Raw genomic sequence first — 14,543 nt, 5'->3', positions numbered from 1 at the left:
GAAGGAACTTTTTAATTTGCATAATAAATGTATGCCTATATTCCGCAATTTCTGCACTGATCAAATTCCAACATGGAATAAATGTTTATTCTACTTTTTATTCTACTCAAAGCATAGCATACGTGTGCATTAAATATTGTCATATTAATTTAGAATATGTTTTATTTTCCCTTGATTATATCTTGTAACATATTGCTTTATGTGGAGAATTGCTACTCATAAGAAGAAGCTTTTTTGAAATATGTATTTTTGTTGTGGCTCAGTAGTTAAGAGATGGACAGGCAGATGCAACCGCATGGCTTCTATGTGGAGCTCTGTCATGGTGATGATGACATAGGCTATTGATGATGTCATAGACAAATCACTTAAAAATTGGACAGCCTGCACAAATCTACATTTTTTTTTAGGCTTGCACTGCAACAGTTTATGTTGTGTGTGACCTCACTCCTGGTCAGGCCTACATGCGATGTGAATTGTCTTTAGACTTTCAGTTCATATCAGTGCGATGTGTAGAGTTTCCTGACAGACAGCGAGAGTGACTGAAGAGAGACACAGAGAAGGGAGAGAGTAATACAATATATAGACATATTGTCCAACCCCAACAGAGGACTCTACTGTAGAACTCTCATTCTCATCACAGTCCATTTATAGCTGGATTTGATGATGGAAGGAAGGAGTGAGCCCCAGTATTTCCAAACTCAGGTCTCCTGTTCTCAGTGTCTATATGCCTGTGCCTCCACCTTCCTCCATGAACACATAAAGAGGAGCCACAGCAACATCTACTGCCAAACACTGAGGAATGCCTCAGAAACAAAGAGACACAGATGAACCAAAATCTAACAGTCATCAACAGTTTACCACAAATTTAGCTCGGGCGGGAGAAGTAAATACTTCAACTAATCTGAAGGCACGCCAGCGTATCCACAGTGGAGAAAAACCCTTTCACTGTAAACTGTGTGACAAGAGTTTCACACAGTCAGGTGATCTGAAGAAACACCAGCGTATCCACAGTGGAGAGAAACCTTTTCACTGTAAACGCTGTCACAAGACTTTCACTGAGTCAGGTAGTCTGAAGGTACACCAGCGTATCCACACGGGAGCAAAACCGTACAACTGTAAACAATGTGACAAGAGTTTCAATCGGTCAGGTAGTCTTAAGAAACATCTGCGTCTCCACACCGGTGAAAGACCGTACCTCTGTAAACGGTGTGGAAAGAGTTTCATTGACTTGGGTAATCTGAAGGCACACCTGCGTCTCCACACTGGAGAAAAACCATACTACTGTAAACAGTGTGGCAAGAGTTTCAGGACGCCGAGTAACATGAAGAAACACCAGCGTGTCCACACGGGAGAAAAAACGTTCGCTTGTAAGCAGTGTGGAAAGACCTTCAATCAGTCAAGTCATCTGCAGGCACACCAGCGTATTCACACTGGGGAAAAACCATTCGTCTGTAAACAGTGTGGCAAGAGTTTCACACAGTCAGGTGCTCTTAAGAGACACGTGCGTCTCCACACTGGAGAAAAGCCATACTACCTAAACAGTGTGACAAGAGTTTCAGAAACCATACTACTGTAAGCTTGTGTTAAATTACCTGAAGACTAAGAGACACCAGTAGTGTATTGAGACTTGATCAAACATTTCCAATCTTTGTAATTGTGTTTAAAAGAAATCACACACGTGTGAAGCGAGCGGCGCTCTTCTCATCGTACAAATGTAAAATAGACACTATGCCTATTTGCTCAGACACTTAGGACGGAAATCTACACTAATAGCTGTATATATAGGAGGGGCTATAGCGGCCCTCATAAAAATCACACCCGTGAACGGCGTGAAGTGAGGGGGCTCTTATCATCATATGTCATCATACATCATCTCATTCTCAACCAATGGCACAGCCAATCACGCCGGCCAATCACAATTTGCGTCCTCACTTTTGTCTTCAATGTTTGTGTTTACACAAACACGGAAAGCTGGGCATAGGAGGGGCTAGCACCCCTCAAACATATGAGTTCTGAGTGGTTACAGCTGATATATTTAACACAACATTCCTCATTCAAGAAACCTCTTCAATTTTAGTGTAGTCCTGCTCTTTGAATTCATTCGTAATTAATCCGCCACTGCCAGCGTTTTTACTAATCTTCCGAGATCCGAGATTTTTTGATGTGACGTCAAAAGTCTATGGACTTTTAATGTTTGTCTTATTCATGCCCTCCATGATGTCATGTAGCAGCCAAGTCTATGGACTTATATTGTTGACATATCAACAATAAGTGATCACTTTGACTTTACTTACTTTTCTTGTGGGGGAGTGGGAATAAAAGTTCTGTAGCTCAAGGTCAGTAGAAAGGCAAGTTGCAGCTTTTGTATTTGCTTCTATGCAGACAGCAGACCAGTAATGTTCCAGATTGAAAGTTTCACACACAAAAGTATTCAAAGGCATATTGATGTATACTGTATTAGCACTTTTAAATGGCTATACTGTCTTAGTACAGTAGCACTTTTAAATGGCTCTACTATCTTACAGTAGCACTTTTAAATGGCTATACATATTTGAATAAAACAAAAACTGTTATGTTGTTATTCCGTTAAATGCATAAGCAGCATTTCATTAACTATTTATATTATTTTTCAAGGGTTCAATACAGTTTGTGATTTGAAGAATATATTTATATTTGGCACTTTGTTAACCCATTGAGACTTAATATATTACAATTGGTATTTTGCAAATAATACAAAATGTCAATAAACCTTGTATTGCCTCAAATGCGTTTAAGTTAAAGTTTGTCACACTATTATACATATACATTTGGATTTTATTTATAAACAAAATATTAACAAAAAAGGAATTGTTTTCTAACAATTCCTTCCTCTAATGAAAAGTTATTACATTTATTTTTTTCATTTAAGAAACAAAAATTTACTCGCGACCCATCAAAATTGGTCCGCGAGCCAAACATGGGTCCTGAGTCACGACCCACTGTTTTGGAAACTGGGGACCTCTAAAACCACTGGTGTACTTCTGTATACATGACAACATGTTGATGCATGATGCCACATTGCACTAACCTGACTCCGCCAGATGGGGCAGCAGAGTGTACACTCTGCTGCCCCATCTGGCGGAGTCAGGTTAACATTGCACATGATGGGATTAGGAGTTTCCTTCATCACAGTATCCCCACTGAGACACACGTAAAGGTATGTATTTTAATTTCAGTACATGTTCAATGTGCATGCAGCATCTCATGGGGTAGGTATATATAGGCTACAGCCAAAGAACGACACCACAGGATCAATGCCTTGCTCATGGACACGAAAACTTGGTAACAGGAATTCAGGACTCCACCAGGCATAGCCATATACTTTGTGCACTGCAGCCTTGAAGGACATTCAGCTTGGTGGTAAACTTGTAGTGCAACAGAGTTTGTTGAGGGCCCTGACACAAACATAAAAGTGTTTCCAGGGAATCACTATAATGACAAGGACAGGATGTTTACTGTGATATGCTCATTGAAGTTCCAAGTTCCAATTAAATTGCTGTCGTTGGGGGTGGTGTGTGTGTGTGTGTGTGTGTGTGTGTGTGTGTGTGTGTGTGTGTGTGTGTGTGTGTGTGTGTGTGTGTGTGTGTGAGACAGAGAGGGAGATTTTATTGTAGGCAGTATTTAGTCTCTTAATTCTTTGCATTCTATCTTCGTACAGCATTCTATACCATGTCTATAGCCCAGCCCATACTGAGTAATCGCACAAGGTCATAAAGGTCTTACAAATAGCTCAACCAGTTTCATATGTATTATTTACACTGTATTGGCTGATAAGCTGACATTTTCTTATAGTATATTGTAGTGTGGATAACTAACAGCAGATCCAGTCTCTGGAGGATTGTATCACTGTTACTCTCTCTGTATAATTAAAAACATTTGATTTGATTGCAGATTTGTTCTCAGAGGAAATGTTTCCTCTAATCTGTGTTTGTCAGTCTGTCTAGGCTACAATAATTAGGCTATATTCTGTTTCTGTTACTATCTCTCTTTCTCTTTCTGTCTGGCACACACACGCGCACGCACGCGCACACGCACGCACGCACGCACGCACGCACACACACACACACACACACACACACACACACACACACACACATGCACACACACACACACATCCACACATTCATAAATACCACATCTGTTGCAAATAGCTTGCTTTGAATTTGTTTTAAGCTAAGCCACTTAATTAGCCTAATCAACAACTGCTCATTTACAACAGATCGTCAGGTTATGACCAAATACCAAAGACGTTGAAAATCATGCATTATTGATTAATGATAGCCTATGGCATTAATTCATTCAAAATCAATAGACCAAGCCTATTTTTTAAGATAGCCTACAGATTTTATTGATTGATTGAGTTGATGATCATCTCACTATGACTTGAATTCTTCCTGTTGTTCCGTCTGCGGCCTCCAGTTTCATTTGTGCAAGACAACCCGCTGTTGCTATGCGACGTTTGTTTGACATAGCAACACAGCAGCCTGCACGCCAAAAGCATTGGTTTTGACTAATCCTCCTGCGGACGACAGAAAACGGTGGAAAATATACGTTTTGTTTAAACATGGCGGATGATACTCGAGGAATCCCCCAACTGGAGTTGGAGGCTGTAATTGGCTTCAATGGTAAGTTTCAAAGATAACTTAAAAGAAGGCAGAATAAGTTTCCAACACCTGTGGGCTCGCAAGCTAGCATGGGACTGCTGCTTTATTGCCTCGCTAATCATAAACTATTGATATTGTGTGCATTTTCCCTAATCCGTGCATGATTGTAATATTGACACACTTTATTGTTGCAGGACACGTGTTTTCTGGCCTGAAAGTGCACCCAGACAGAGAGCACCTGATCTATCCTCTAGGATGTACAGTCATACTGAGACGAATCAAAGATGGGAAACAGGAGTTCTTGCATGGACACACAAACAATGTGTCCTGTATCTCAGTGTCCAGAAGTGGACGCTACATCGCCTCTGGACAGGTCACCTTCATGGGCTTCAAGGTGAGCATCACATGAGATTCTCATGTTCCATTCTCATGATGAGAATGGTCTAGGTTGCTAAGAAGATGTGAAGTTATTGCAACAAGCAAAGCATTTCGTTTCTGAATAGAACAGATTTAAAGTATATATTCTGAGGTTTTAATTAGTCCCATATTATAACCATGCATGAGTTTTATGTTTTTTATAATTAGTTTAGACTTTTTCTCTTTTAATATTTGACTGTATATATACTATATAGCATAGCCTATAGGCTACTATCTCTTGCTTTACCTTAAAATGTATAGTATTTTTCTAATTGATATATTTTAACTTTGTCATTATTTTTTTAATTATGTATGTATTTATTAGAACTACGGGGTTCACTGTAATTATTATTGTTTCCACCAGGCCGAAGGCATGGGGACAGAGTATGTTTTGCACTCCGTCCGTCTGTCCGTCCGTGTGTCCGTGTGTGTGTCCGCGTGTGTGTCCGTCCGTCCATTACCAGCTAATCGTTGGCCCGATCCATGCAAAACTGTGCACACACACTCCCTGGATGCCAACGACGAACCTCTGCCCCAAATATTCCACAAAGGCCTGTTATAGCGCCACCATGAGGCCGGTTTTGGCAAAATACATTTCTGTAGATTACTCGTACACATTTTATCCATACATCACGCAATTCGTTCTGTCGGGGGCACTCGCTGACCAGTCTGTGTCGGGGCCTTCTGACATCTAGTTACGCCCCTGGCCCTGGCCATGTCAACCACACAGAAATGAGCAGGTTCGGGCTGACCTAGGGCTTGGGTAGAATTGGATTAGGGTGATTTTTATTTATTACAAATAATTTCATCAATGTCATCAATGTTTATATAGCTCAATGTATATATTGCATATATAGCTTTTTCTTTTTGGCTTTTGGATTTATTTTAATTATTATATTTTTAATTCTAGGCGGACATAATCATCTGGGACTTCACAAAGCGAGCAGTTCATGCCCGGATGCAGCTCCATAAAGCCAAGGTGGAGTCTCTGGCCTTCTCTCCCAGCGATAAGTACCTGGTGTCGCTTGGAGGTCAGGACGATGGCAGGTAAACATTAGCCTGGCGCGGCCAGACTCATAGCGAGGGTTCACTGAATCTTCAGTGAATCTCCGCTATGAGGCTGGCCAAGCCAGGCTAGGTAAACATGACATTATGATCATTATACTTTCCTTAATTCCTTCACTAAATATCAACATAGGAATTTGCAATGGTTCTCAAAGTGGGGTCCAGACTCCAGGGCTTCAGGGTATCTTGAGGGGGTTCCAAATGTACCCTTTACCGGTCTGTAACCCCGAGAGTGTACAAATGGAACCATACGGATCCGTACTACACTCTCAGAGTTATGGGGTTCCTTGAAATTACTGGACAGAAGGACTTGCTGGGGTGCCTGAAGATACATGGAATGCTGCCCTCTAGTGGAAAGGCATGTCAGTAAATGTAACAAAATGCTAAAGTCACTGGCACTGCAGTGTCTTCTGGTTGTAGTAATACTGTGGAAGTAATAGTAGTAATGATAATACAACTATTAGGAATAGGAGTAGTTTTGCTGTTTGCCATAATCATAATGCATGCTGATCATTGCTGAATATGTTTTCAGCATCGCGGTGTGGAACGTGGAGACCAAGGAGGCCATCTGTGGGAGCCCCGCTTCGCCTCGTGTCGCCGGTCACTGCCTCACCACAAAGTACTCCAACACTAACGACTGCGTCTTTGTCACTGCTGGAGAGTGAGTAAGAATGTACCTAAAAATAAATAAAATGTACAAGCTCAGCTTGTAGACCTGCTATTTTAGCTATTGTATTTTGCACATTGGAAATTGCTTAAGGTTATTCTGTTATTCTGTTTCTTTGTGTTGCAGTGGCACAGTGCGAGTGTGGGAGCTGGATGTGAACAACAGAAAGGTCAGACCCACAGACTGCCAGTTGGGCCTGCTGAAAAGGATCGTCAAATGTATAGAGGTAGGTGAGAGATTGGTGTTCAATCCACAGCATTTTGTTCCCCATCTTATTCACTGCATGGCTACTCTGAAGGGCTCCTGCAACTTTGGCTGTAGATAGTTAGCTAAAGTTACCATATATAGAGTTAAGAAAAAATATAACAAATTGGAGATATGCAGTGCCCCTGCATAGTGCATACATACAAAGCATGTCATGGTTACTACAGTAATGCTGCATGATAAAGGAATGAGTGTTTGGTGGGTTATCCTCTTCCCACTGAATTTGACACTGCAACGTGCACGTTTTATGTTGCATTTTCTCATAATGACCTACAGTATAGTACTGCAACTGCACCCTCAATGATGTGACAGAATACGTTTATTGCTTGAGCTGAATACTCAGTCAATCTGTGTCTCTCGCCTGTCTTTGTCCAGATCTCTGAGGACAATCAGTTCTTCTACTGCGGTACGACCAGCGGAGATATCATGAAATTTAACCTGGAGACCAGCCGTCTGAATGGCTGCTGGCCCGTTAAACACAAGTATAGCCAGGTAGGACACAGACCACAACCACATGATGTGACTGCTGTTAACAGTCGTTGTTCTTATTTGATTGAAGTCAATGTGCACAGGACCACCTGCAGCTTTTCTGGATTCTATCTTTAAAACAGTATGCTTTATGTGTTTCTCATTGTGTAGGGTGTGAATGTCCTCACATTACTGCGGTCTGGGAACATTCTAGTGGGCTCTGGAGCCGGTCTCCTTTCTCTGTGCTCTGGAGCTAACTTCAAAACACTCAAGTGAGTCCTGCAACCTTTCCCCTCATATAATACTATGTACTGTATTGATTGATTGATTGATTGAAGAATTTATTAACAGTTTGCAGAATTACAGTACATTTCAAGCACAAACTCAATACAAAGGCTGTTAACTGTGAGTGGACGACCCAATTAAGCATTACACTTGTTTCCAACAGGGTCCACCATGTTCAAATCATCAAAACATTTAGAGACGTACAAATAGACACTTCTATAGACAGAACAGGAATTCATCAAAAAGGAGGTAAAAAGGGAAAAGAAATATATACAGTGAGGGGAAAAAAGGGGGGGGCGGGGGGGGGATTCAGATTTTACGGGGGCCAGTTTCGAATTGCAGCCATCCGTAGGTGCCCTTTGAGAGCGGTTTTGAAGGAGTCAAGGGATTCGCATGTCTTAATGACAGTTGGTAGGGCGTTCCACATTTTGGTGGCATAGGAGCGAAAAGAATTTAGTCCCTTGTTTGTGCCGAATCTGGGTTGTACATGGTTCGTTGCACTCCCTCTGGTGTTGTGGGTGTGGACTTCGTTAACATTAAGGAAGTATCTAGACAGGTACATGGGTATCTTGGTGGTGTATCGAATCTTGTGGACCAGACCCATTGCAAGATGCTGTACTCTGTCGTCGACCCTAAGCCATTCCAGCCTGTCGAAGTGGGCAGGGGTGAGGTGGGTTCGGGGGGCTAGATCAAGTAGGAGCCTGACCAGTTTGTTTTGGGAAGTCTGGAGCCTGGTTTTAAGGGCCTTTGAGGTGCTGTGGTACCAGGAGGTGCATGCATAGTCAAAGAAACCCTGTACAAGGGCTCCTGTTAAGGTCTTCAAGGTGTTTTTGTTGACCAGTGAGGAGATCCTGTAGAGGAATCTTGTTCTATGGTTGACTTTTTTGATTACGTTGGTGGCCATTTTATCACCGGAAAGATTAGCCTCCAGGATGGAACCTAGGTAGGTAATTTCATCTTTACGTGTGATAACATTGTCACCCACTCTAACCAAGAAGCCATTTGCCTTGCTGAGATTACTAATAGAGCCAAAGAGAATGGATTCAGTTTTTCCCAGGTGTAAAGATAGTTTGTTATCAGCGAGCCAGGTGCAGATTCTACCGAGTTCAGAGCTGAGGGCATTTTCAACCTGCAGTTTGTCCCTGTCCGAGACCAGCAGTGCTGAGTCATCTGCGAACAGGAACAAGTTGCAGTCACAGGCTGAAGTCATGTCGTTTACATATATTAGGAACAGTAGAGGCCCTAGTATGCTTCCTTGTGGAACGCCACAGCTCACTGGGAGGGGGGGGGACAGTGTTCCGTTCACTTCCACCATCTGTTCTCTCCCCTCCAGGTAGGATTGCATCCAGCTCACTGATGTGCTATCGAAACCAATTGCTTTTAGCTTGTTAACCAGTATGGAGTGGTTCACGGTGTCAAAAGCCTTTTGGAGGTCCAGCATGACCATGCCGCAGTATTTGCCAGCGTCCACCTCTTGTTTGATGTGGTCGGTTATTGTGGTTGCGGTTATTGCGGTTATTGCGGTTATTGTGGTCGGTTATTATATAACCACCTGCCAACTGCTGCTAGAGTTTCACTTTGACTTGTAAGCTAGATATTAATGCATTTAGACCCGAGTATGATTACGTTTTTCATGTTGCTATATAGCCTATATAGCAACATAGCAACAGCTAATGTTACAAAAAGGGGTTCTCAGATTGAAAGGTATAACAATTAAACATACAAAGGGGTTCCCATTTCCCGGTCTAAGTGGGTTAAGGTAGTGTGATCATACACTCTGGCAGGTGGAATCAAAAGAGTTTCCTTCCCTGTTTGCAATACATTACTAATCCACCTTTCCTTTTCTCATCACCCTGTGGCAGACAAGTCCAGCTGGAGGGAGCAGTGACCTCCATCGCTGTGAGAGGAGAGGGGCAGCAGTTGTTCATTGGGACAGAGTCTGCTCAGGTCTACCGTGTCACATACGATGACTTCAAGGCTGAACTCATCTTGTCCAGCCACAGAAGTGCTGTCAGGGACGTGGACATACTTTTGTGAGTGGCAGACGGAACCGTAGAGCAGTGTTTCTCAACCATTTCAGGACACCCCGCCCCCCCCCCCCCCCCCCCCACAAACACACCTGACAGACCTGACCTGACAGTTGAGAACAACTGTCCGAGAACTACATTAGTCCAGTATTCAACTTTCTTCACTAGGGGGCAGTGTACTCATGTTCTTGTCAATCCAGGTTTCTAATTGAGCTTGTCTTCCAGTGGAACGTCAGAGATGTTTGCCACTTGTTCCCACGAAGACATCCGGGTGTGGCACACAAGCAGTTACAAGGAGCTGCTACGCATCACCGTGCCCAACATGACATGTAATGCCCTGCACATCATGAGGGACGGAACCAGCATAGTCAGTGGTGAGAGACAGTCCCCTTCCAAATTCTCTGTCACTCATCTCCTCTGTCAAGGAGGTTCGCCCCTGTCCATTTTTCTGTCCCTTTGTTTGTATGTTGGTCCGTCTATCTGTGTGTTTGTAGAATTGAGCAATTATGAACGGGTTTGCACACAATGTGATAGAAAGTTTGGTTGTTCTGGCCCACAGAAGAACGTATTAACCTTTCATGCCAATTGGCCAAAATGGGACAGACCGTCACAAAAATGCATATCACTTCAGAACAGATTATTATAACACAATACTTTTTCAAAGTATTGGTCACACTGTTTTGATGTCGACCTCCACTGCCAGTGTTGGTACCTCATTTGCAGAATAATGTGTTCAGATGTTCTATTGTCCCCAGAAGCACCAGAACATCCTATAGAGTTTATCTATTCATATAGTTTTCAACTGTTGTAGAGTGGTAGATCATGTATTTTTGTATTTGTCAATAACCATTGACCGAGATACAAAACCCTATAATGCCAATCTACCTTTTCATAAATCGTAATGGTGCTGAGTGCTTGAGGAACAAAAGCATAGTTGAAAAAGCAACACAACATCTCCAATCCATAACGGGTGACCTGACTGTCTCTGTGTACGCCCCTAGCGTGGAACGATGGCAACATCAGGGTGTTTGCTCCGGAGAGTGGCCGGGTCATGCTAGTCATCCACAACGCACACAGCATGGGTGTGACTGCCATCGCAGCCACCAGGGACTGCAGGAGGATCATCAGCGGTGGGGGAGAGGGACAGGTCAGTAGCAGGTGTCATGGCAAAAATACATATTTCAAAAAAGCTTCTTCTTATGAGTAGCAATTCTCCACATAAAGCAATATGTTACAAGATATAATCAAGGGAAAATAAAACATATTCTAAATTAATATGACAATATTTAATGCACACATATGCTATGCTTTGAGTAGAATAAAAAGTAGAATAAACATTTATTCCATGTTGGAATTTGATCAGTGCAGAAATTGCGGAATATAGGCATACATTTATTATGCAAATGAAAAAGTTCCTTCATGCTGCAGGTGCGCGTGTGGGAGCTCCTGCAGGGCCGCCATCGGCTGCAGGAGACCATGAAGGAGCACAAGGCTGCCGTCAACTCCATCAAGATCAAGAGCGACGACACGGAGTGCGTCACGGCCAGCTCTGACGGCGCCTGCATCATTTGGGACTTAGTGTGAGTATCCAAATGCACACACGGCACGTATGCACTTGGAAGTGTACCTCAGCGTGCATACATGCACGCACGCACGCACGCACGCACGCACCATTTTCTGGATGCAAATGCCACCATAAATATAATAACATGGACTTCCAATAATATGTAATTTTTGTAGCCCGAATGACCAAAAGCAGTGCACATTTATGTTTCAATGTTTTATGTGATTTTCTATGATTCATACTGTCTTTTGGCTTGTGTTTTTTGCCCACATGCACAACTTCTTCCTACTATAATAACTCTTGTTGTCTACTCTGCTTCTCTGTTCCCTGTGTCTCCTACTACCACAGGCGGTTTGTGAGGAATCAGATGGTGCTGGCCAACACGCTGTTCAGATGTGTGTGCTACCACCCAGAAGAATTCCAGATCATCACCAGTGGCACAGACAGGAAGGTACGATTCAGAACCAGATATAACCTATTCTAGAGAGATGTCAGGGCTTTTGAAACGGATTGATCACACTGAGCCCTGGCCCTGGCGAGAAGCTGTGACAGTGAGAGGTCTCCACATTAACCCTATATTGGGCATGTCACTAAGCGACATTTTTCCTAAAATGTTCCATAAATGTTTACTCCCCCAAAAATAGCAATGATCCTTATTGTCCACTCATTTCAGGGTTGTAGCTGTAATTAGTTTAGTCTTTTACATAACAAGAAAAGGAACTTGCCTGATGCATGGTATTGTGATGTTGTTTATGACTTTCTGCCTGCGCAATAATTCACTTCAACCAATAATTTCATTTTGAGAGGCTCCGTGCATCGTCAACTGCAAACCTCCAGGGACAATAACTGTCATTCAGAGCAGAAAACTGTGTACATGACAAGATGACCTCTGACCTCTCTGACCATAGGCCTGCTCATTTGCATATAGAGGCATAATAAGCATACTAAATGCAATAATGTTTTGGTTTAGGGATACAGATGAATGACAGAAACTCACCTGAATAGAAACCAATTAGGAAAAAATAGAACAACAGCATAATAATACGGAGGCATCATTGCTTAAAGCTTTGGTAAGATACATTAAAGAAATGTTCACAACTGTATTGGTGATTATTGTACTCTTAATTCTGAGAGAGGGTAACTCTTAATTATATAAAGTCTTTGATCAATTACTCATTCGCTGTTGGTTAAGATTGTGTGCCAATGGCCTTGTGGTTAAGACACATAACATATAGCAGTGGTTACAAAACATTTAATTTACTGACAGGATTTGTGGTTTTAATGTAGTATGTATGTCATTTGTCTCTGCTCAGATTGGTTACTGGGAGGTGTATGATGGCTCGGCCATCAGAGAGCTCGAGGGCTCCCAGTCTGGAGCCATCAATGGAATGCACATCTCACAAGATGGGCAGCATTTTGTCACAGGTATGGCAAATAATAACATCATCAATTGTTCTTGTTGATGTTACACAATACTAATAATTAACATTCTCACTCACTCACTCAAAACGTGATTGCATTAAAAACATATGAAACTAGAAAAGTATGCTCCTTGGAGCGCAGATCTACACCACTGTTGGCCGTGGCTACCCAGGACCAAAAATTGTCTAAGTCAATCATAGCCAATTAATTACTATCAACCAATAGTAAGGAGCATGATCCTAGATCAGAGACATCTAAAAAAATAAGGAGCACAAGGTTCAGATTCTAGATCAGTGATGTTTGAGTAACTGCTGCACCCTTTGTAATGGTTCTTGTCTCCTCTACGTCCGTCACGTCCAGGTGGAGACGACCAGCTGGTGAAGGTGTGGAACTACATGGATGGCGAGGTGACCCATGTGGGCGTCGGCCACAGCGGCAGCATCACCAGTGTCAAGATCTGCACCAACAACCGCACGCTGGTCACCACCAGTGCTGACGGGGCCATTCTCAGGTGGAGGTTCCCCCACCCAGTCTCTCCCTAGAAACACCGTCCAAGCTCAGGAGGACCTACACTACAATCTGCATACGGTACTCAAACCCTCGGCCTAACCTCCCCAAAATAAATCTGTCCCATTCTGACCAGAGGTTGTTGTTTTTTTCATTGTTTAACAACACCCACTTTCTAATGATAGAAAGGAAAAACTGTGCCAGAGACAGCACTCCACCTGCATACATGTTCTTTATTTTAATTTTCTAAAGATATTGTTTTGTCTTTTTCTGCCTTTATTGATATGATGAAAGTAGTCTGACAGGAAATGGGGAGAGTGATGGGGGGGGGGGGGGGGGGGGGGGGGGGGAAACATGCGGCAAAGGCCGTATCTGCCTGGGGCCTACATGTCCTATTTTGATGATGTAATGCCCTATTCTGTCCACATGGAGGCAGTATGATACACCAAAAATACTGTGAGTTGATGATTCTGTCAGGACTGTTAAGTAGCAGTCAACATTACAACATTAGCCAAAGTAAGCCTAAATAAGAGATTTGGAGGTTAGACCATTTTATAAGCAAGGTGCAACTTTGGACTTTCGAATGTATTAAAACATTTATATATTGTATTAAATTCCGTACACACAACTGTCAAAACAGCAGCTCAAATTGACGCCATCACAGAGAACGGTTGTTCATGCACACAAAACTGAAATGTTAACAATTGCAGTAATACTATACAAATATCGTTTGATATTGACAATGAAAGAAAGGCTAACATTTTGAAATGTACCACCTTGTGCTGTTATACCAGTTGAATAGAATGTGACGTACTGTATGAACAATGCTGGCTATGTGTGACTGGTCTTTTTTTATTTACTTATTTTTCTCAAGGCGTTCTTAATGTATTGTATGCTTATGTGTAGTCTAGTGGTGTGTACTGTAAAACATTACATAGCGTTGCACATATTTTATACTTTGGCTATGAACTGATTTTAATAAATCGTGAACATTAGCTTCTAGAGGTCCCCGCAACAAAATATTTTTGAGATGGGGATCTGCAACCAAATACATATAATGGTGGGGGTCCTTGACATGAAAATGTTTGAGAATCACTGGCTGTAGAAGGCTAATTCCTGGATGGGGTTTAAGCTCATACATGCTGTCTGCATGACCCTCTGCTTTGCTTTGCGGTTGAGGGCAGTACAGTTATGTACCTCTGTTATGTGCCTCT

General features: G+C 42.4%; 1 protein-coding gene across 1 annotated transcript; it reads left to right on the top strand.

The window, feature by feature from the left end:
- Positions 1-4,603: 4,603 nt before the first annotated feature.
- On the top strand, positions 4,604-13,635 carry LOC306914990 (cilia- and flagella-associated protein 52-like; the record flags this gene model as incomplete). The annotated part of the gene is made up of 14 exons (XM_079492233.1): positions 4,604-4,664; positions 4,838-5,037; positions 5,971-6,107; positions 6,658-6,786; positions 6,919-7,018; positions 7,432-7,548; positions 7,696-7,796; positions 9,672-9,842; positions 10,062-10,210; positions 10,838-10,983; positions 11,265-11,416; positions 11,749-11,851; positions 12,714-12,825; positions 13,183-13,635. The coding sequence occupies 14 exons, from the start codon at positions 4,604-4,606 to the stop codon at positions 13,362-13,364; spliced, it is 1,860 nt and encodes a 619-aa protein (XP_079348359.1). The 3' UTR covers positions 13,365-13,635.
- Positions 13,636-14,543: the final 908 nt, after the last annotated feature.

This window comes from Electrona antarctica, assembly GCF_951216825.1.
Source record: "Electrona antarctica genome assembly, chromosome: 22".
In the NCBI taxonomy this organism is placed as follows: Eukaryota; Metazoa; Chordata; class Actinopteri; order Myctophiformes; family Myctophidae; genus Electrona; species Electrona antarctica.
Note: the sequence above shows the minus strand (reverse complement) of the source record. Positions and strands in the feature narration are given on the sequence as shown.